At 54.1% G+C, this 20719-nt stretch overlaps 2 protein-coding genes across 3 annotated transcripts; one reads left to right on the forward strand and one right to left on the reverse strand.

The window, feature by feature from the left end:
* Positions 1 to 842: 842 nt before the first annotated feature.
* TADA2B (transcriptional adaptor 2B) lies at positions 843 to 15567 on the reverse strand. Of its 2 annotated transcripts, none has more exons than XM_033213667.1 (2): positions 15049 to 15567; positions 843 to 4751 (listed from the first exon to the last, which is right to left on the reverse strand). In XM_033213667.1, the coding sequence occupies exons 1-2, from the start codon at positions 15316 to 15318 to the stop codon at positions 3759 to 3761; spliced, it is 1263 nt and encodes a 420-aa protein (XP_033069558.1). In that variant the 5' UTR covers positions 15319 to 15567; the 3' UTR covers positions 843 to 3758. The 2 variants fall into 2 exon arrangements, with proteins under 2 accessions (XP_033069558.1, XP_033069559.1); XM_033213668.1 differs by having other exon boundaries at positions 15274 to 15548.
* Positions 15568 to 15638: 71 nt separating this feature from the next.
* Positions 15639 to 18051, forward strand: CCDC96 (coiled-coil domain containing 96). Its single transcript, XM_033213666.1, has one exon. The coding sequence runs from the start codon at positions 15960 to 15962 to the stop codon at positions 17625 to 17627; it is 1668 nt and encodes a 555-aa protein (XP_033069557.1). The 5' UTR covers positions 15639 to 15959; the 3' UTR covers positions 17628 to 18051.
* The last annotated feature ends 2668 nt before the right edge of the window (positions 18052 to 20719 follow it).

The raw sequence follows: 20719 nt of genomic DNA on the forward strand, positions 1-20719 counted from the left end.
CACTCGCCCAGTGCAGCTGCAGCCTGTCATGGCAAGAACATGAAACACCCAGGAGCCACAGCAAGGGCACAGGACTTGCAAAATCGTCTTGCCAAAGGACCTGTGTGCCTCATTTACATGGTCATCTAGGGCTTAGAAAAAGGCTGAATGATTGGAGTCTCTTATGAAAAAGAAAAGAACCTTTCACTGCCTTTGCTTCTAGAATTGAAGATACTGGTGAAAGGCATTTGCTGCCTAGAAAAGATGGGGCACAGTTTATTTCACTTCTAATTTTAAAAGATGCAGGTAATGGTCCCATAATACTTCAACCTGGGATACCATTCCCAACATATTCCACCTTTAAGATGCTCAGCCAGGAGTGCTTCAAGAGACACTCCTGGACGGGCGCGGTGGCTCAAGCCTGTAATCCCAGCACTTCGGGAGGCCCAGACGGGCGGATCACGAGGTCAGGAGATCGAGACCATCCTGGCTAACACAGTGAAACCCCGTCTCTACTAAAAAATACAAAAAAGCTAGCCGGGTGAGGTGGCGGGCGCCTGTAGTCCCATCTACTCCGGAAGCTGAGGCAGGAGAATGGCGTAAACCCGGGAGGCGGAGCTTGCAGTGAGCTGAGATCCAGCCACTGCACTCCCCCCTGGGTGACAGAGCGACAGAGCGAGACTCCGTCTCAAAAAAAAAAAAAAAAAAACAAAGCAACTTTAATCTTCTGGAGGAAAAACTGGTTTGAAGTATGTCGTGACAATCTGTATGTGTGTGTGAACTGTGGCTCACCCCTAGCTCTGTGTGGCTCAGAGAAGACATCTGACTTCAGAACCAGAGGTAAGAAGCAAGCCGTGACACTCTTGTTCTCAACGTGTTTAATATGGAAAAAGGTCATCAAAACAGTAGGCAGGGTTGCTGTTTTTAATACATTCTTGGGATGTTGGCCATTCAGACAGCATTATTTAAAATAGATGAGTTATCCAACTTTTTTGACTCAAAGATAGTTTGCTTTAAATTTTTTTTTTTTTTTTTTTTTTTTGAGATGGAGTCTCGCTCTGTCACCAGGCTGGAGTATAGTGGTGCGATCTCAGCTCACTGCAACCTCTGCCTCCTGGGTTCGAGCAATTCTCCTACCTCAGCCTCCCAAGTAGCTTGGACTACAGGTGTGCACCACCACACCCAGCTAATTTTTGTATTTTTAGTAGAGACAGGATTTCACCATGTTGGCCAGGATGGCCTTGATCTCTTCACCTTGTGATCAGCCCGTCTCGGCCTCCCAAAGTGCTGGGATTACAGGTGTGAGCCACTGCGCCTGGCCTAGATTTTAACAAGACCTAATTCCATGGGATTATGGTGGCTCATTTACCATGAGAATTAAAATAGAAAAATGTGGAGGCTCTGAGCTGCCGACAGAGGTAAGGACTACCATGATGGGAATAGTCGATGGGCTAAGAGGCAGCCACTCACAACATTACCATTCCCTTGTGACAAAGGGTTGTTACTTTAACATAAATTAATTATACATTCATTATGGTGTTTTAAAACAGTCAAGCCTAAATAAATTCTTCATACCATCAAAAAGATACACATACTAAAAACCTGCTAAAGCACAGTTTTTCATTTGACAGCTCTTGGCCTGGGCCATACACATTAACAGGGATCTTCTGCTTCTTCAAGCTTAATATAATACGTCTGGCAATCATTTTATATAAAAATAAGATTAAATTTAAAACCTCACCAAACTAGGATCCTGGCGTTGTAGAAAATCAGGGAGACAGCAGAATAGCTAAAACCCATGGTTCTCAAGCAAGCTTCCATCCAGTCACCTGGAGGGCTTGTGAAAACGGCTTGCTGCACCCCGCCGCACACCACTTTGATGCAGGAGGCCAGGTGGGGCCTGTGCATCTGCATTCTAACAGGTTCCTAGGGGATGCTGCTGCTGGGCCAGGAACCCCACTTTGAGGATCACTGGGGCTAAGACAACTGTAAAAACTTAGCACCATCTCCATCACTGTTCAGTGGTAGATAGCATCAGCTTTCTGTCATCAGCATTTATTCTGCAGGGGACAATGTGGAGCTGGCCCTCATGATACCACTGCTCAGTACTTTATTGTCAAAAGAGAAGTTCTGGGCTTAGCTAAAAGAGCACTTCTCTGTCAGCATGCAGTATAGTTTACAACTAAAGCCATATACAATATATTTGAAATGTTTTATTTAATGCTGAAAATTTTACCGTAAGGGACAGAAGGATGTGTAAAAAGAAAGGAAAAGGCACAGTAATTAAGTCATCCTTAGAAATGATGAGGTTTTCTTTCTTTCAAATAACTTCACTTTAATGTAACTTCAAGCCCAAACATTCTGGGAGGTAAACAGTCTCTTGGTACCTATGGGGCCCGAGAGGCAAGTCAACCTCCTTGAAGAATGGAGCGCTGGAGTCTGAGCACTCCACAGACTCTTTTTAAAGCAGGGTCTTGGACCGGAGAACCCTGAGCAGCTGGAAGACAAAAGACTTCCTCAAGTTTCAGGAGGAAGGTACCGTGGACATCCTTGAAAGAGGGTCCCAGAGAAAAACTTGTAGGCAGGGCTGTGAAGAAGCCATTTCTGAGTCTGATTCAAGACAGTGAACAGGGAGCAGCTCGAGGCTCAGGGACACCACCCGGGCTCCCTCGTGCTCTGCCAGAACCACCGCCAACCAACCAGTCAGACGGCTCTCGCCTGGCTAGTCTGAGGCCTCAGCTGTCACGGGCCTGGCGACACTCTTAAAGATGCCTAGCCAGGCGGGCATGCTCACATTTTCAGTGGAAAGGTACTTGCAACTGAAAAAAATCCTGAGGAAGCTGACGCCAGAATTCAGAACTCTTAGCCTTGAACTTTATACAATGGGTTCTTCCAAGTGAAATGCACTGCACATCTAACAGCAGCACCGAGCAGCCCCAGGAAATGGGTTGAGAGGGCCTGGAGGGCCACACGTGTCCTACGTCCCTCCCACTAACATGCTTTCCCATTTGTGGGGACGTGGCCACTATGGGAGCCTGCCCAAGGGGCACGGCTCTACCCAAAGTGAACCAGCAGGCTCTGGCCGTATTCAAATGAGGCGCAGGGTCAGCTTTGGGGTTTGGGAACTGCAGGCTGAAACTGCTGCCGCTGGTAAAATGGAAGGTCATCTGGTTGCTGTGTTCAACAGATTCCTCTTCAGTTCCCAACAAAATGCCAGCCTATTGTCCTCTGGCCTGATTTTCCTCATCTGCTACAAGGCGGAGGAGTCTGGGCCCAAGCTGCCCCCATGTAAAGTGCCGCGTGCCCGGGGCTGCGCTGGGGTCAGCTGTGGGCAGCGTGGGCTCAGAAAAGGGGAGCCTGCAGGCAGCCCCGCCTGAGAAGAGCTTGCATCACCAGGAAATAGCTGGTGGCTTGTCGGTCCCGCAGGAAAACACTGCTCCTGTCACCCACAATAGCTTTTGTACCAAAGGGAAGAACAGTCAAAAGGAAATTATCCAATCTCACAATAAGCTCCGAACTGAACAGGTAAAGGCAGAGCATCATCTCAGTGTACGACTTGCAGAACTAAGTTAAAATAGACACATTTGCCTCCCCCATGATCCAAGATAAGATTGTTACTATTGCTTCTTTCAGAGGACCATGAAAAGAATTTGTCTTAAAAAAAAAAGGAACTCCATTTGTTTAAAAAAGAGCGACAATGGGGAAGCGGCTCCCCTCCACCAAGTCATTGTGGCTGGCGCGCCGTCTGAGCATCACTCGGCTTTCACAGTGGCTCAGCTTCAAGACGCGTCCCTGGAGATCCAGCCGCTTTCTGTGAGGAAATTCAAAATCCTTTTCTTTAGGACTTTGTCCAGGTAACTAGGAAGGCGGCTTTTCGAGGGGATTCCTTGCCGCTTCTGGAGGTGGTCTTTAATGATAATAGTCTTCACAGTCACGTAGCGGGCTGGACTCAAGTTTAAAGAGCTGCAGAGCACCTTCTCGCGATCCGACAGGAGCTCGAAGCCCGGAAGGTTCTCAATGGCGGCGAACTCGCCGTCTTTGCCATCCTCCTTTCCCCGTTTGGAGCCCGCTAGGTTTTTGTTCTCCTTCCTCTTCTCCCGTTTATGCCGCGCTGCCTCGTACTCTGCCGACTCTTCCATCTTGGTGATCCCGTTTCGCCGGTACCGCTGCAATTCTCGGATCTTGGCCCGGAGCATTTTTTCTTTGTGCATGTTTTCAAAAAGGTCATCAAACTCCTTGCATGACATGAACTGGTACAGCGGCCTCAGCTTCAGGCGCAGCTCCTTCTCCTCCTTGGTGATCTTGCGCTTCAGCGCCTTTTCCTTCTCCTTCTTGTCCTTCCCCAGGAAGGCTGGCACTAGATTGTAGTCTCGGGCGATGTTCTTCCGCCGCTGTCTCTCTTTCAGCTTCCGCACGTACATGTCCACGTGGGCGCGCTTCAGCTCGATCTCCACGTCGTCGTCGTCATAGTTAACAGAGAGCCCGCTAATGAGCGTCTCAGCATCCTGGTCGTACTCGATCTCGTAGTCGTCCCGCAGCGGCATGTAGCCCAGCTGCTGCTGCTCCGCCACGGAGATGTCCAGTGGGGGCAGCGGGGTGGTGAGGCTGGGTGAGAGGGGGCCTCCGCTGGGACAGGTGTGGTCTGTCACACGGTTGGGGATGGTGTCAGGGATGCAGGCCTTCCCCAGGTTCCCGTGGATGTACATGCTCACGTAATGCTCCATCACCTCTTGGGGAGTCCGGGAAGCACCGACGTGTGCAGCCATATCTTCCTGTGATGACAAAGGGCAGAGGTTACTTCCAGCGCCAGGGTGTCAGATTTAGGTTCTGCACAGATTCTCTTCCCGTTTTTACAAAGGCTGACCTATAGTACTTCCTACAGCACCGTTACCCACCCTCCCCAGAGGCATTCGGTCACACACTCTCATGAGCCGGGCTCAGGGAAGAGATGACAATGTTGGAAGCAACACACGTTGTTTCTATACATGAGGAAGTGAAGACCCAGAGAGGCACAAGCTGGCACAAGGTCTTGGGGTGAGCTGATGGCAGAGCTGAGGCCAGAACCCCTGGCTGAGGTCTGGACTTTGTTCTCGTTCCCCACCTGGGACCAGAGGAGCACACCTGGTACTGCCATTTCGCACCGCCATAAACCCTGCACTCAGGAGCTGTCGATCTGAATGTCCCAGGACACAGCTGGGCAGGCCAGGGAATGCTGAACTCGCCTCATTCAGACTAGAAAACGGGCTTGTCCCAGGGTGTGAGGCCAGGCCAAGTCCACGGCACTGCAGGAGAGGACCCAGTTCTACCATGTTGCCGCCTCCTGGAATAGAAAGGGCCAGGACACTTCTGTGACACTTGTCCTGGCCGCACACCCATCCTGGCCTTCATGCCCGGGGGTGCTGGCATGGCCCTTTCCTAGGCAGTGACTGTGGATGATGGGCCTGTGGCTCTTCAAGGGAGCAGGCCTTCATTTCTAGCACCTTCCACGGTTAGCAGCTGGCTGGGAGTCTGCCACCGGCTGAAAGCATTCATCATTCCTACAAGAGGGTAACCCATAAATATAAGGTTTAATGGGAGGAAACTGTATAACTCCCTCAATCTTTTCCTTCTGCCGAGAGGCCTCTTCCTCAAAGTCAACCGCTAAAGCCACTTCAGAAAGGAACTGCCCAAAATGCGCACTCATTCCCTGGCCACCGCCTCTCAGCCACCCAGCCCCCACCTGCCTCTGCCCGCCTGGGTGTGGAACGAGCGCTGCAGCGCTGCCTGCAGCAGAGCCAGAGGCCCAGCTGGAACCGGAGGGACCCGCGCCCCACCAGGCTGATGACTACGAGCTGGAGTCAGGGAGAGAAGTGCTCTGGGCTCCAGGAACGGACCCCACAGCTGGGGCTTCCTCTGGCACAGGTGCCTGGAGCCGAGATGCTGGGACCCTCCCCCTCCCCCGCCACCTTGGGGCCAGGAATGCCCAGGACTGGCAATTACAGAAGGCAATGCCAAAACTCAACTGTGGGGCCTCTTTGAGACTCATAAAGTAAAAGTATTCGAGCTAAATGTTGATTGTGGTCTTAGAGAGCACTGCCTGCTTCTTTTAGAAACATCACTGTTTGCAGCAAATCTGTTCATTTTCTTTCCCCAGGAGGCATTTGGCCTAAAACAAAACACAAAACCAAGTCACAACTATCTCCAGCACCTGCTCCCACTCTGTGTGACCCAGGCTGGTCACTGCCCATCTCTGAGCTCCAGGTGTGTCACTGCCAGAAGAGGAGACATGTGCAGCCCCACGCACCTCACATGGCTGAGAAAAGGCTTCAGGGCCAGAGTGGGCCCCACGTGGCGAGCACGAGTCCCCTCTCATGGAGCAGCCGGGGCAGAGGCCACCGGGAGCTCATGCTCTTCCCCCACAACCTTGGGGCCAGGGAGCCCTAGGATCCGCAGTGGCCTCTGAAACAGGTAACTACCAGCCATGTCTACCTAATGGAAAAACAGTCCCTAACGCCCGCCCTTTAGGAAGGAAAGGGTCTTGTTGGGTGGAAACCCTGGGTGAACATCCTGGGGTGCCTGTAGGGTAGGAATTTCCATCCCAACACCTCATGTCTGTGCTGCCACCCCCCAGGCAGGCAGCAGGGGCAGAGCCGACCTTGGCCTGTGCAGCTTCTCCAGCCCTCGGCACCAGCTTCTGTCCAAGGCTGCGGAGGGACTGCTGCGTACACAGCCAAGTCAAGACGCCAGTTTCCAGGAGGCTCCGATGGCTGCTGCACTAGGTTCCCAGGCACGTGAGGCTGGGTGTCCCCTTGCCCCAGAGGCTTTGTGGTGCCGGGCTGCTTACCCAAGGTCACAAGGTGAGCCAGTGGGGTCCCCTGGCATTGGCCCTGGTCTCTCCAGCCAGTGAGACTAGCAGGGAAGAGGTCTGCAGACTTCTTACTTGCAGAGATGTTTGTAAAATATCTTACTTACTTGGCACATTTTCAAGTTAGCAACACTAGGTCAGCCTCCAAAATCCTTCAGAAATCTGGAAGTCTGGGAGTAAGAACCTGTCAGCGTCAGCCGGACTCCTAAGTGTGCCCTGCAGGGTCTACAGCTGTCCCTGGCTCCTGCCTCACACCTCTCAGGAGCTTCCCAGCACCCAGCCAGACATTGCAGGCCTGGCAGCGCCCACCCTGCTGGAGGTGCCCTATGCTCCTTGTGCCCAGACTTAGGGCCGGGACCCACCTGGTAGGGCGGTGAGGAGGCAGGTGCGGCCACAGCGTGTGCTCCGTCTCGGCAGCTTTCCCCAGCACTGGATGCTGTCAGCTTCCCTCCCACAACTTCCCTTTATCCCTCAAGACCAGGCTGCCGGGTCCAGGAAGCCTTCAGTGACCCCCAGGGCCAGGCTCAACTGCTCCATCACTTGCGGTCCCTCTCAGCTTGTTTCCTGACCTGCCATCCCTCCTTTTGCAGGTTTTACCAATACAATTTAAAACAACAGCAGATAAGTACGTCTGTGCCCATCATCCCACTCAGTCCTTGTGTTTCCCACAGAGGAGGAGTGTTGTTACTGCCCTACAGTTTTCAGATAAGGAAAGTAAACCTGAGGGTGAGCCCCCGCCAAGGGCACGAGGCCAGTGAACACGGAGCCACTTCAACACCAGGCAATGTGGCTGGGAGCATACACTCGTCACCACGCGCCCCCCACCATCCTGCGATGCAGCGCACACCACAGGGGGCTCCTAGCCGCTTCCTGATGTTGTGATAAGAGGCAGAGCAAAGCCGGACCACTGGGCTTCTGCTCTTCTTTCTGGAACAAGCATGTTGGAGAGGTGCCACAGCTCTGGCTGACCCTGCCCCGTGATGTGCAGGGAAGCTCAGGCCTTTGCACCCGGGGTCGTGCCTGAGGCTGCCAGCCCTGCAGGCTCCAGAGCATCTCCCGTCCCAGGCGATGCTGTGAAGCCCTGTAGCCCTGCTGTCCCTCAGTGGCCCCACTGCTGTCCTTTCCTCACCCCTATCTGGTCTTGGTCTATGAAGGACGAGGCAGAGGACAGCTCATCCCAGCCCCAGGCTGGGCTTCCCCTGGTGGTTTGGGGCCAGGCGTCGTCTCCAAAGGGAGGCGCAGCTCCAGCTCCTTTTGCTCCAAATGAGGAAGACTCAAAAAGCCAGGAAGGCTCAGTTACCCAGGGAGCTGGGTGTAACGAAGTGGGTCCCACCAGGGAAGGGCATTCTGTGGGCAGAGCTCTTAAGGAGCAGCTGGGTACACTGGTGGCCCCTGCAGGGCCAGGAGGAAATAGAATCCGTGGGACAGGGGACTGAACCATGTCCTAAAGGACAGGAGGGAACAGAGCAAGGTAAGAAACACACCAGCCACAGGCTGCAGGTGGCAGCGCGGGAGGGCTCCAAGCCGAGCCCATGCATGCATTTCCCATCTGCACAGGTCAGAGAGCCCTGACATGTCACCTGCCTGGCCATTCCACAGAAGCGTGCAGACATGGGAGGGCCCCACCAGCCACCCGGGCCATCAGCCCCTCTTAGGAGCTCCAAGCCCCACCTCCATGCCCCATGGGCTCCAGGCTGACTAGGCTGTCCTTATCACCTTCCACAGCAAAGTCACTCCAGCACCTCCAGTCTCAGCTCAGCCTCAGACACTGGGCCGACGACTAGGGCCACCTGCAGCTGGCGGCAGGACAAAGCGGCCGGGCAAAGGTAGGCGTGGATGCCAGTAGCCCTCAGGGCTGGCACACCAACTCAGTCACAGCCATGCGGTGGCCCCTAGCTCTTCCCTTTTCTAGCCTTGTCTGTCACCTTTAGAGAGATGACTTGAGGACACCGGGTCACCCTGTCTCTTCCCCTTCCCTCCTCCCTGCTCCAACAGCTCAACTCTCAGCACAAGCATCCCTCTGATGCTGGAGGCGGGGGACTCACTGGCTTTGCAGCCTGTGCTTCCAGGTGTCAGACCTTTTGGAGACCCCACTGTCCCTGGCCACTGCCCCCAGCCTGTTCTAGTAGAAAGCCCTGTAAGCCTCAGTTCTAGGTCTCTCTGAACTCAGAGACCTCAGTGACTTAGAGTTGTCTTTGGCCCTCAAGGTGACTGACACCTTCAGGTCAGATAAGGCTACCTGTGACAGAGATTTCAAAAGTGGCATTCCTCACTGTGGGAAACAGCAGGGTGGTTCCTCAACAATCACACACAAGGCCAGGCGTGGGGGCTTAGCCTAACCCCAGCACTTTGGGGGACTGAGGCAGGAAGATCACTTGAGCCCAGAAGTTCATGACCAGCCTGAAAAACACGGCAAGACCCTGTCTCTACAAATAATTTAAAAATTAGGCGGGTGTGGTGATACATGACTGTAGTCCCAGCTACTTGAGAGGCTGAGGTGGGAGGATCGCTTGAGCCCAGGAGACGGAGGCTGCAGTGAGCCATGATTGTGCCACTGCGCTCCAGCCTGGGTGACAGAGCGAAACCCTAAAAAAAAAAAAATGACACACAGAACCTCATCTAGCAATTCCGCTTTTATTTACCCAGAAGAACTGAGAGCAGGATCTTGAAGAGATCCCTGAACACCATGTTCATAGCAGCCTTATTCACATTCGCCAAGAGGTGGAGGCAACCAAATGTCCATCACAGATATGTAGATAAACACAATATGCCACAGAGATGACAACGGATTGTTCAGCCATGAGAGCAAGGCCGTGCCGACACATGCCACAACACAGATGATCCCTGAGGACATGATGCAAAGTGAAATATGCCAGTCGGAAAAGGACAAATCCTGCAGGACCCACTTATATGAGGTCCCTAGCGCCACAGACAGGAAGTAGAATGGGGGTGCCACGGGCTGGGGAAGGGGGAGGGGGAGTGAGTGTTGAATGGGGACAGAGTTTTAGTCTGGCAAGATGAGAAAGTTCTGGAGGTGGCTGGTGGTGATGGCTGCACAACACTGTGAGTGGACTTAATGCTTCCAGACCTGGACACTTAAAAAGGGTTAAAATGGCCGGGCGCGGTGGCTCAAGCCTGTAATCCCAGCACTTTGGGAGGCCGAGGCTGACGGATCACGAGGTCAGGAGATCGAGACCATCCTGGCTAACATGGTGAAACCCCGTCTCTACTAAAAAATACCAAAAAAACTAGCCGGGTGAGGTGGCGGGCGCCTGTAGTCCCAGCTACTCGGGAGGCTGAGGCAGGAAAATGGCGTAAACCTGGGAGACGGAGCTTGCAGTGAGCCGAGATCCGGCCACCGCACTCCAGCCTAGGCGACAGAGCGAGACTCCGTCTCAAAAAAAAAAAAAAAAAGGGGGTTAAAATGGTAAATTTTATGTTACACATATTGTACCACAATAAAAATCAATATATTTTTAAATAATTTTGAAGTTTTATAAAGTGACACGTCTTATCACTCTACCCCAATGGTTCTTAAAGTGAGGTCCCACAGCGGCTGCATCAGCAGCACCTAGGAAGTTGTTAGAAATGCAGATTCTAAGCCCCACCCCTGACTCAGCAGCTTGGGAGGTGGGGGTGACTCATGTGAGCCAGGCCTCCTGGGTGTCCCGCTGCGGGCTGGAGTTGGAGACCCCCTCTGCGCGCCCTGCCCCTCCCAGCCACTCTCCCATCTGGGCTCTCCCTCCCACTCCCGCCATCCTTAATGGCGATCCCTGGAACCCCAGCAGGATGCTCAGGCTGGGGCTGACGCACAGTGGAGCCTTCTGCCCTGTAGGGGAAGATAAGGTCCCCCTTCCCATGGTTCCCAACCGCGCCTCACAGCTCCCTGGGGCTCTTTCCATCCATCCAAATTTCTAGACCTCGGCCTCAGCTGACAATCCCGCAGATCTAGGGGGGATCCTTGGGAATCCTAGTGGATCCTGCAGCACGGCTGGTGAACAATGAAACGGATGGTTCCAGGCATGCAGTCAGAAGCCTTGGGTTGAAATTCCATGTTCCCACATCACCCACAGTTGTTTCCTCATTTGTAAAAGCGGGGAGCACCTGTCTCGGGGATTAGGGGACAGGGAGATGGTGAGGGGTGCGTGTCAAAGCACCTGCTCAGGCCTGGCACTGGCAAGCAGCCACTGGGTGATCACAGAGCCTGAGCCGGCTTCAAACCCCAGTAACGCTTTCGCACCCGGCACCCAGGGCTTTCACCAGCTTCCTCCATCACCCCAAGCTGGCTTTTGCCTGGCCCTGAATACACCAGACTCTTAAAACACAAAACCCTTCCTTCCTCCACACTCTCCTCTAACTGCACAGCCATCTTATGTCCTTCCCTCCGCAGGACATCCTGAGGCCCACTTGCCCACACGGCACTGGCCAGGTGAGGCAGCCGTCTTCCTCCTAGCCTGTTCTCACCACAGGAGCTGGTCTGTACCAGGCCCCGAGGCAGTGCTAACTGAATGAATGAGTGAGAGAATGAATGCACGTACAAGGCAGTGATCATCGATGTGTCTGGCCTTCTCCCGCCTCCTGGGTGTCCATCACCATCTCAAAGGGTGCAGCTCTACTCAGGACACCCCATCTGGCTCCAGGAAGGAGCCTGAGTGTTGACGTGTGTGCACGAGGCCTTCCATGGTTCACAGAGAACTTCACACGCTCATCTCATTCAAAACCACAAGGGCCAGCTTGAACCCCACTTCACCACCAAAGCTCTCCTGACCACCACCTGCAGAGGTGCACTGGCCCTCCTCAAGCTCCTCAGTGTCAGTCCAATTTCTTTGGCAACCAGTCAACAGCTCTGGCTCCTCTGCCACAGCTGCGACTTGCCCTCAGCTGTCACCTGTGTTTGTGTCTGTGTTCCTGTGCTCCAGTAGGGCCTGCATCCTCTAACTCTTGGAATCCTGCACAGAACCCATCACAAACCGGCCATCTAGAGACGCCAAACCCCGCTGATCTGACTCTGGGTCACTGCTTGCCAACTCTTTCCCACTGTCACCAAGGTCCTTTAACCTGTTCTCTCTGCCCCTCGCTATGAAACACACACACACCAGCACACAGGTTGTCCCTAGGCCCCCAGGTGTCACTGTAAACCCTGCTCGGCTACATCCCGTCCCCTTCAGGCCCCATCCCCCAGCCCTGGTACAAAGTGTGACCACAAAGCTGCCAGGTTTGGCCACAACCCACCCTCTCCCATGAATCCCACATGTAGTAGTACAACCCCCAGGCCAGGTGTCACCATTTGCCATCTGAAAGTAGAACTCAACAGGTCTCATCTGTCTTCACATCACTGTCCCCAGCCCCCACACCATCTCCTTTCACACTCACAGTCGCAGCCCAGGAGCCCAGGCCCTGCCCCCACACTAATCTCCAGTGAATCAGGTCAAGCCCTTCCACTCCATGCACTGCTGTGGTGGCACCGACGGCCTCCCAGCCTGTGACCCACATTGCTTAATGCTCTCACCCATGGGTTAGGGCCTGGGCTTTAAATTCACACAGGCCTGCGTTCATTCCTGGCTCTGTCACATGAATGCCATGGAATCCCTGACAAGGCGCTTAGTTTCTTAGAGCTGCTGTTCTTCAACTGTAAGAATAAGAACCCAACCCCCAGGGCTGCTAGGAAGATCCCACAAGACATGTGGGAAGAGCCTGGCCCAGAGCGGACAGAGGCAGTGGGACACGCCAGCTCTGTGCACATAGCTGGATACATGCTCAGAAGAGCACCGCCCATCTCAGAGCCGCAGAACAGCCTCAGAGGAAGAAAAATAAAGTCCCAGGGGTTAGCGCAACGAGGTTCTGCCAGGGAGATGGCAGCATGACTGAATACTGGTACCTCACCACTCCGGGGGAGGGGGCGGGGGTCACGGGCCAGCGCACCCCCTGCGCCCTGGCTGCAATGCAGGCTCTCAGGCCTCGCCGTGACCTGGCGCTGGTGCAGTGGGAGAACGCCCTGACCGCAGCCTGGCCAGGCCCCCTGTGCACCAAGCCCAAGCCCAAGCCCCATGCCCTTCCTCTCCTGGCTCTGTCTCCTCTAACAGCTGAGTCAGAATCTGCATTTTCACCAGCTCCCCAGGTGGTCTGTGTGCACACTAGTTGGAAAGTATTGTTTTAGAAGAGAGGCCTCTCCACTTCTAGCCTGGTTTCTTCCAAAACCACTTACATGTTCTTGTTCCCCAGGTATTGTGTTCTGTGTATTTTCCACAGTGCCGCAGGGAAGGCAGTGCAGACAGTGTAGTTAAGAGTACAGGCTCTGAAGTCAAACTGGTCCATCCAAAGCCAACTGCCAAGGGCTGTCGGGAAAATGTCCCGAGATATGCACAGATATGCCGGCAAGGCTCTGCGCCTCCTTAGCTGCCAACAGAGATAATTGCTGGGATGGTGAAGAGAAGAGCCCTTTGAGGCACTGATATGTAAGTGGAAAGATCAATCCTGGGCCATGATTTTGGGGGAGAGCACCCTAGGTAGAAGAAATATAAAACGATCAAGGGAGGTAACAGATGAGATCTCATTGCTCAACACCTCTAAGGCCACCTTGACTGAAGTAAAAGCCACCGAGGCCGGTGTGAGGCGCTCTGTGCTTCCAAAGCTCGCTCTAGTTACGGTGTGTGGAATGGGGGAATGGGGTACAGGGGGAATAACGAACAAGGAGGTTCCCAAAGTGGTCAAGGCAAGAAGTAAACATCAGCCAGGACTACGGCTGTAAGAAGTGGTGTGTTCTGGATGTACTGTGAGGAGAGAGCTGATAAACTGGATCAGGAACCTAGTGCAACAAGGAGCTAAGGAGTAAGTCGAGAGGACACTGAAAGGCAGGTAGGACAGGGAGGTGGCTGGACATGGAGGGCTGTTGCTAGGGAGGAGCTCTGGGCCCAGCACCAACTCAGTACCACACTTTAAGCTCCCTGAATGGAGGGATAAAGGCGTCTCTTTCCTTCAGCGTCCTCCGCCACTGTAGAATGTGCACGGAACACAAGCTCAGTGCATATCCACAAACAGCATGGATGGACAAGACCGGACAGAGTTTCTGAAAAATGGCGATCCCAATGCTGGTGGCCCTTAGGTAAGGATTTGTAAAGGACCATCTTCTCTAAGGAGCTGGGAGGAGAATCAAGATTCCAGGGCTTCACAATGGGTATATGAGGCGGTCCTGAGGCTCCTTCAGGAAAGGAAAGCAAAAGGCAATCAAAGCAGCCCAGGCAGGACTGCTGGAGACGTGGCAGCAGATGGATGCTGTTCCGAGAAGCAGGCACCTGGTGTAGCAGGGGAAGACTCTGCAAAGCTAAGGGCGCTGGGGTGTCTCACTCCCCTGCTTCTCAGGGTGCCTGGGGATGGCCACATGTCTTTGGTGGTTATGAGTGGGAACACAGCTGGAGATTTTCTCCTTTCTAATACGGATGCATGCTTCCAGAGTGAAAGGAGAGCTGAGAACCCGCCCAGAGAGAACAACCATGTTCCTCTCTCAAGGACAGAACCTAGCACACGATGTTGCTAGCGTAAGTGGATCCAGTCCAGCTCTCAGCGCTCCCCACACAGAGCTGTCTGTACAAAAACCTCAAACGTAAAGAGAGCAAAACCCAAGCCCCAGGCCTCCCAAACCAGGCCTCTTTGTTCATTCTTTACTGACCACTCGCACAATGTCGTGGGTTGTGGAGACCCAAGCAATAAACCAGGCGCGCTACCCACAAAGAATCTGTGCACTGGCAGACCACACAGGGCACATGCATACAATGACAGAAAGCAAACGGGGCCGCCCCAGAGACCCCGAGACAAGCCGCAGGGCGCCCACCGTTCTCGCTCCCACCGCTTTCTGTCGAGTCTGCGGGCCTGCCTGACTCCACGAACTCAGGTAAGGCACCGCGTCTTGCCCAACGTCGGCACTCGGCAAACGCCTGTGAAGGCGTCCCTGAAGGTGAGGGAAATGGCTCTGCTGTCAGAAACCAGCGTTCAAAGCCCCACTTGGCCCCGTCTCGGCTATGTGACCTTGGGCGCGTCACAGCCTCTCTGAGCATAGGTTCCGACAGGTGCCCGACTATAAACTGGCAGCGTCGCCCTCCCCACCTCCGGGGCCTTCCGGGGTGCCGAGCGGAGCGAGCAGGTCCAGTGCTGACTGCGCGCCCGATTACAGGAGAAGCGCGGGCCTTCCTGCGCCCTAGCCGGGACCCGGCCCCTGTCGCGCCGCTCACCCAGTTTCCGAAGCCGAACTGCTCGATGGCGTCCAGCAGCAGCTGCTCCTCGCGACTGGTCCAGCCGCCCTCGGCCTCGGGCCCCCAGAGCGTGAAGCGCCCGCCGTCCACCAGCTGGTAGCCGTGGTAGCGGCGGTGGTGGCCGATCTCGGCGCCGGCCGAAAAGCACTCGGGGCACAGCTCGATGTCCTGGCACTCGGTGCAGCGGAAGCGCAGCGGGCTCACCTCAGCCAGGCAGTACACGCAGTACTTCTTCCCCAGCTCCGCCATCTTCCCCCGCTCGCCGCCCGCCGCCCGGCCCGCCGCAGCCGCCGCGCCCCTGGCCGTCAGCGCCCCGCCGCCCGCGGGACCCGCCGCCGCCGCCGCGCACAAGCAACTGCCGCCCGTCGCCGCGGCTGCCGCCACCGCGGCCCCAGCCCAGCAGCCGCCGGAGCCAGCCAGCCGGGCCGCGTCCCGCCTCAGTACGCAGGCGCCGTCCGGCCCGGCCCGGCAGCCGCCGCCGCGGCCGCTGTCGCCCCGCCGCATCGCGCAGGCGCCCCGCGGGCGCCACCTTGCGGACGCCCGGACCACCGCTCTGCGCCTGCGCGCACCCCGCGCCGGCCGCCGCCGCCTTGCCCAGAGCCTCCTGAACGCCCCGCCCCAGGCCCAGCGGTGGGAAATAGGCAGGCAGAAAGCCCGGCGGGGGCGCCACGCCCCTCGCGGCGAGAGCCCACGGCCGCTTCCAATCAATCTCGCCTATCGCCAGCTCGCGGCCTCCTATTGGCTTGCTCTCGCCGGGAAGCGGAGAGAAGAGGCTGGACGACGGCCTATCGCCTGGCCAATCGCCGGGCCCAGCGCGCGCGCCCTCGGTTGCCCCGGGAAACCTAACAGCATGCTGCCGGGGTCCGCAGCGCTGGCAGAGCCGGGCGGAGATGGACGGCAGCTCTGAGCACACTAAGGAGCCCGGCGGGGAAGGCGGAGACGGGGAAAGCCTGGCCGCGCGGCCGTCCAAGATCAAGGCCAGCTCTGGCCCTCCGACCCCTCTCGAACCCGGGGAGCTGGAGTCGGAGCTGGAGGCGGAGGAGGAGGAAGAGGAGGCTTCGCAGGGAGGCACCGCCGCGGACGAGCAGGCCAAGGCCCCGAAAGAGCTAACGGCAGCCGAGGATGCGGGCGAGGAGGGGCCAGGAGAGCCGGGGAGGCCGGCCAAGCCCCAGCCCGAACCCGAAGAGCCGGCCGAGGCTGGGGCTGAGGAGCCCGCCCAGCCGGAGTCCGGAGCCGGGCCCGAGGAACTAGATGCAGAGGCGAGGGCGGAGGAGCTGGAGCAGGCGGCGGAGGGCAAGAAAGTCCGGTCCCAGGCCTCTCTGTCGCTGACCAGGATCGGCGAGGAAGAGGCTGCTGCAGTCCCGGAGGCCGAGACAGAGCGGCTGGAGGGGGAGGAGGAGGACGAGGAGGAGACACAGAGAGACGGCGCTGAGAGCGAGGGGAGGGCTGGGGAAGGACGCCCGGCCAAAAGCCAGGAAGAGGGGAAGCCCCTCGGTGGAAGGGACGAGTTTGAGGACCTCGAGTGGTCCGAGGAGGTCCAGAAGCTACAGGAGCAGCAGCTGCGCAGCGACCTCCTGGACCAGTACCGTTCCCTGCTGGTGGAGCGAAACTGCTCCCAGCGCTACAACCTATACCTGCAGCACAAGATTTTCGAGGCGCTGCGCAAAAAGAAGGGCCTGGAGGCCGCTGAGGTGCCTGACCGGGGCGCAGAGGCAGAGGCCCCCGAGAAAGAGCAAGCGTACCTGCGCCATCTGGGCATGCTGGAGGACCTGAAGAAGCAGCAGGCAGACGACCTGCACTGGTACCACCAGGAGCTGGACCAGTTGAAGCAGCAGTGCCAGGAGAAGCTCTCAAAGGTGGAGAAGGAGTGGCGGCGCTTCCAGGCACTCAAGAAGCGGATGATGATGCGGGCCATGGGCAGCTGTCGGATGAGGGGCGGGCGCCAGGCTGCTCTGCGAGAGGTGGAGCAGATCCAGGCGTTGGAGGATAAAAAGGAGAAGGAGATGAGCGCCGTGCGGCTGGAGAACGTGCAGCTGAAGCAGAGCCTGGTGCATTTTGAAACCAGGATGAGGACCCAGGAGGACCTGACCCAGGGTCTGCTTCTTATTGACTTTGAACAGCTGAAGATTGAGAACCAGACCTTCAATGAGAAAATTGAGGAACGAAATGAGGAACTTTTAAAACTTCGCAACAAGGTGACCAACAGTGTGCAAGTAATAACCCACATGAAGGAAAAGCTGTACTTCATGGACACGGAGAACGCGTGCAAAAAGACACAGCTGGCAGAAATCGAGGCCCAGGTCGCGCTAGGAAGAGACATCCTGACCAAGACGAAGCAAGCCCGAGAGGGGCTGCGGACGGACAACATCAGGCTGAATCAGAAGTGCGGACTACTAGGCAAGGACTCACTTATTCGGGACTTGGAAGAAAACGTGGACAGGACCGAACTGCTCCACCAGCGCCTGGAATCCCTGAAGCGCCACCACGCTGGGCTCACTTTGTCCTGCAGAGGCGTGAGGCAGAAGATCAGGGAGGCCAAAGCCTTTCTCCCCTCTTGACCAGATCGATGAGAAGAGTCTGCAAAACACTTCATCCTCAGGACATGCTATCTTGCTTTATTTACCTTTGTTGCTATTCTTAAAAAGGCCTATGTCATTTGGGACGGGACTATATTTTGTGTTTATCTCAAAACGTTTTAGCTTCCAAATTAGTGCTGAGCCCAAAACGGGGTTAGGAGTTTTATTTGGGATGGAGCAAAAATAGGTCCAGAAAAGCAAACAAAGCGTGATTCAATGTAACTGACTTCTCATGAAAAACTGTGGAAAGTCTCAAGTCTGAGCAATTCCATAATTTCAATGACTTAATACTAAGGAGTCCTGTTCCTCTTTCGTATGTAGGAGGGTTTAAAAGTTCAGTGAATGGGAGAGGTACACAAAAACCCTGTGCATTAAGCTAATTATTAAATTATTTGGATGTATTAAACTGTGTAGTCCGGAGACACTGTTTCAGTTAGAAGCTCACTAATCCCCTTAGATTAATTGTAAATTGTTTTATATGTGACTAGCACGAGCTTAGGGGGCAATACAAATATCCAGGAAACAGGAGAAATGATAAACAGGAGAGGAGCTGGTGTTTCCTCATCGTCCCTTTTTCAATGAAAGGAAGTTCAGTTTACTCACTGTTGATGTTTGTTTCTGCTTCAATGACAGCCTTCAATTATTATTATTATTATTTTCCTTGAGACAGGGTCTCTGTTGCCCAGGCTGGAGTGCAGTGACAGGATCTCGGCTCACTGCAACCTCCGCCTCCCAGGTTCAAGTGATTCTCCCACCTTAACCTCCCAAGTAGCAGGGATTACAGGCATGGGCCACATGCCCAGCTCATTTTTGTATTTTCAGTAGAGATGAGGTTTCACCATGTTAGCCGGGCTGGTCTCGAACTCCTGGCCTCAAGTGATACACCCGCCTCGGCCTCCCAAAGTGCTGGTGTTATAGGCATGAGCCACCATGCCCAGCCTGACAGTCTTCAATTCTAATGAAACATGTTCTTGGATCCTCTGAAGAAATGCATTAATCTGTACTAAAAAATGAAATTTTGTTTTCCAGTGAAAACAAAATGACAATTGTATTGCATGCTTTGCAAGGTGGAAAATATATGACAGTGGCTGCTGGCATCACAGGAGACAGAACCTTCTGTATCAGCTGGTATTTCAAATCTCGGCAACAGGACGCTTGCTATACACGAGTTCACTGAGTATCAAATAGTAAAATGCCTCTTATTCCTTGTGTTAAAAATACCTGATAGGTCTATTTCCTTAATGCAATATCAGTGATTATCCTGGAGCTAGGGGCTTGTTTTCATTTTTTCTTAATCCTAGATTGAATTTTGAGATGTGCAGATTTGGGGTTAAACATATTCTCCCACTCCTAAACTTAAGTGAATCATAAAAAAATGCAACACAGGTTTTGTTCTGGATACCTCTGAAGAACAGTGGGAACCCTGGGCAGGGAACTTAGTCATGAACTTTATCTTTGGCTGCCATGATTTTGTCTTTTCTCTTTTTTTTTTTTTTTTTTTTTTTTTTTTGAGACAGAGTCTGACTCCGTCGCCCAGGCTGGAGTGCAGTGGCGTGATCTCGGCTCACTGCCACCTCCACCTCTCAGGTTCAAGCGATTCTCTTGGCTTAGCCTCCTGAGTAGCTGAGATTACAGGCACCCGCCACCACACCTGGCTAATTTTTTGTATTTTTTAGTAGAAACGGTGTTTCACCATATTGCCAGGCTAGTCGTCTCAAACTCCTGACCTCATGATCCGGCCGCCTCAGCCTCCCAAAGTGCTGGGATTTACAGGCATGAGCCACCGCGCCTCATCCATGATTTTGTTTTCTAAAGCCTGCTCCCTTGGAAGCCAATGAAGGTTGATTAAAATTCCTTTTCTAACTTTCATGACTCAAATACACTTTTTTATATCAAACCACTCAAAAGTAGTAATGAGTTAAATAAAAAAACTTTAGGCCAGTCGCCATGGCTCACACCTGTAATTCCAACATGTTGGGAGGTCGAGGCAGGTGGACTACTTGAGCCCAGGAGTTTGAAACCAGTCCGAGAAACATCACAAAACCCCGTCTCTATAAAAATAGAAAAAGATTAGCTGGGTGTGGTGGCACATGCCTGTGGTCCCAGCTCCTCCAGAGGCTGAGGCTGAGGTGGGAGGATCAACTGAGCCCAGGGGGTGGAGGCTGCTGTGAGTAGTGGTCATGCCACTGTACTCCAGACTGGGTAACACAGTGAGACCTTGTCTCCAAAAGCTTTGACTTCTGCTCCCATTCTCACTCACTCACTGACACTTTAGTCTTCCCTCTTCGCTTTTCCTCAAAACCAAAGCAAATCACTGGCAAACAGAACTTCCTGTGTGCCTCAAACTAAAAGCAGGACAGGCCCACTGGGTTCTTCTGTAGTTGGGGAGGCCTCAAGTGGAACTGGCAATGATGCTCCGAGACCTGACCAAGCATGTGGCTTTTGTGATAATGACGTCCGTTATCTCTGGTTTGCTATGGGGAGAATAAGTATTTTCAGCTGGTTTTGACCCACCAGCAATTATCCAGATCCAAGCAAACACTCCCTCACCAGCTGTGAACCCAGTAACAAGCAGATCTCAGAGCACAAAGATACAAAGGAGTTTGCCATTGCTTTAAGCTGCAAAGCAAACCTGTCCGAAGTGACTACATAGTGAGTTACCAGTGTCCTCTCAAATTATAGTACCTTATGCTGGAGATGTTACAGTTAATTAGAAGATAATCTTCTGCTAATTATCTCCCACCACAGTTCTTTCCAGTTACAGGACAGTGCTTAATCATGAAATAGCAACACACTGACAAATTGATAATGACTGAAGAATTCTACAGACCCTGACACAGCTTATCCCCAAAGTCTCATTGAAGAGCTATTAGTGTCTCCACAGAAGCCTGTGTGCAGCCCCAGCTCAGCCTTTGATCTCCTGCTTAGTGATGGTGTACTTAGGTACCTGTTCCCCAGTGAGACAAAGTCCCTGGAAGGCAAAGACTGTTGGTTCATCACCCTCCCTAGTGGCCAGCACAGTACCTGGCATATAAATGGTACTCAGTAAATGTGTTGGATTAATACATTAATAT

The sequence above is a fragment of the Trachypithecus francoisi genome, unplaced genomic scaffold (assembly GCF_009764315.1).
Source record: "Trachypithecus francoisi isolate TF-2019V2 unplaced genomic scaffold, Tfra_2.0 Lachesis_group1, whole genome shotgun sequence".
In the NCBI taxonomy this organism is placed as follows: domain Eukaryota; kingdom Metazoa; phylum Chordata; class Mammalia; order Primates; family Cercopithecidae; genus Trachypithecus; species Trachypithecus francoisi.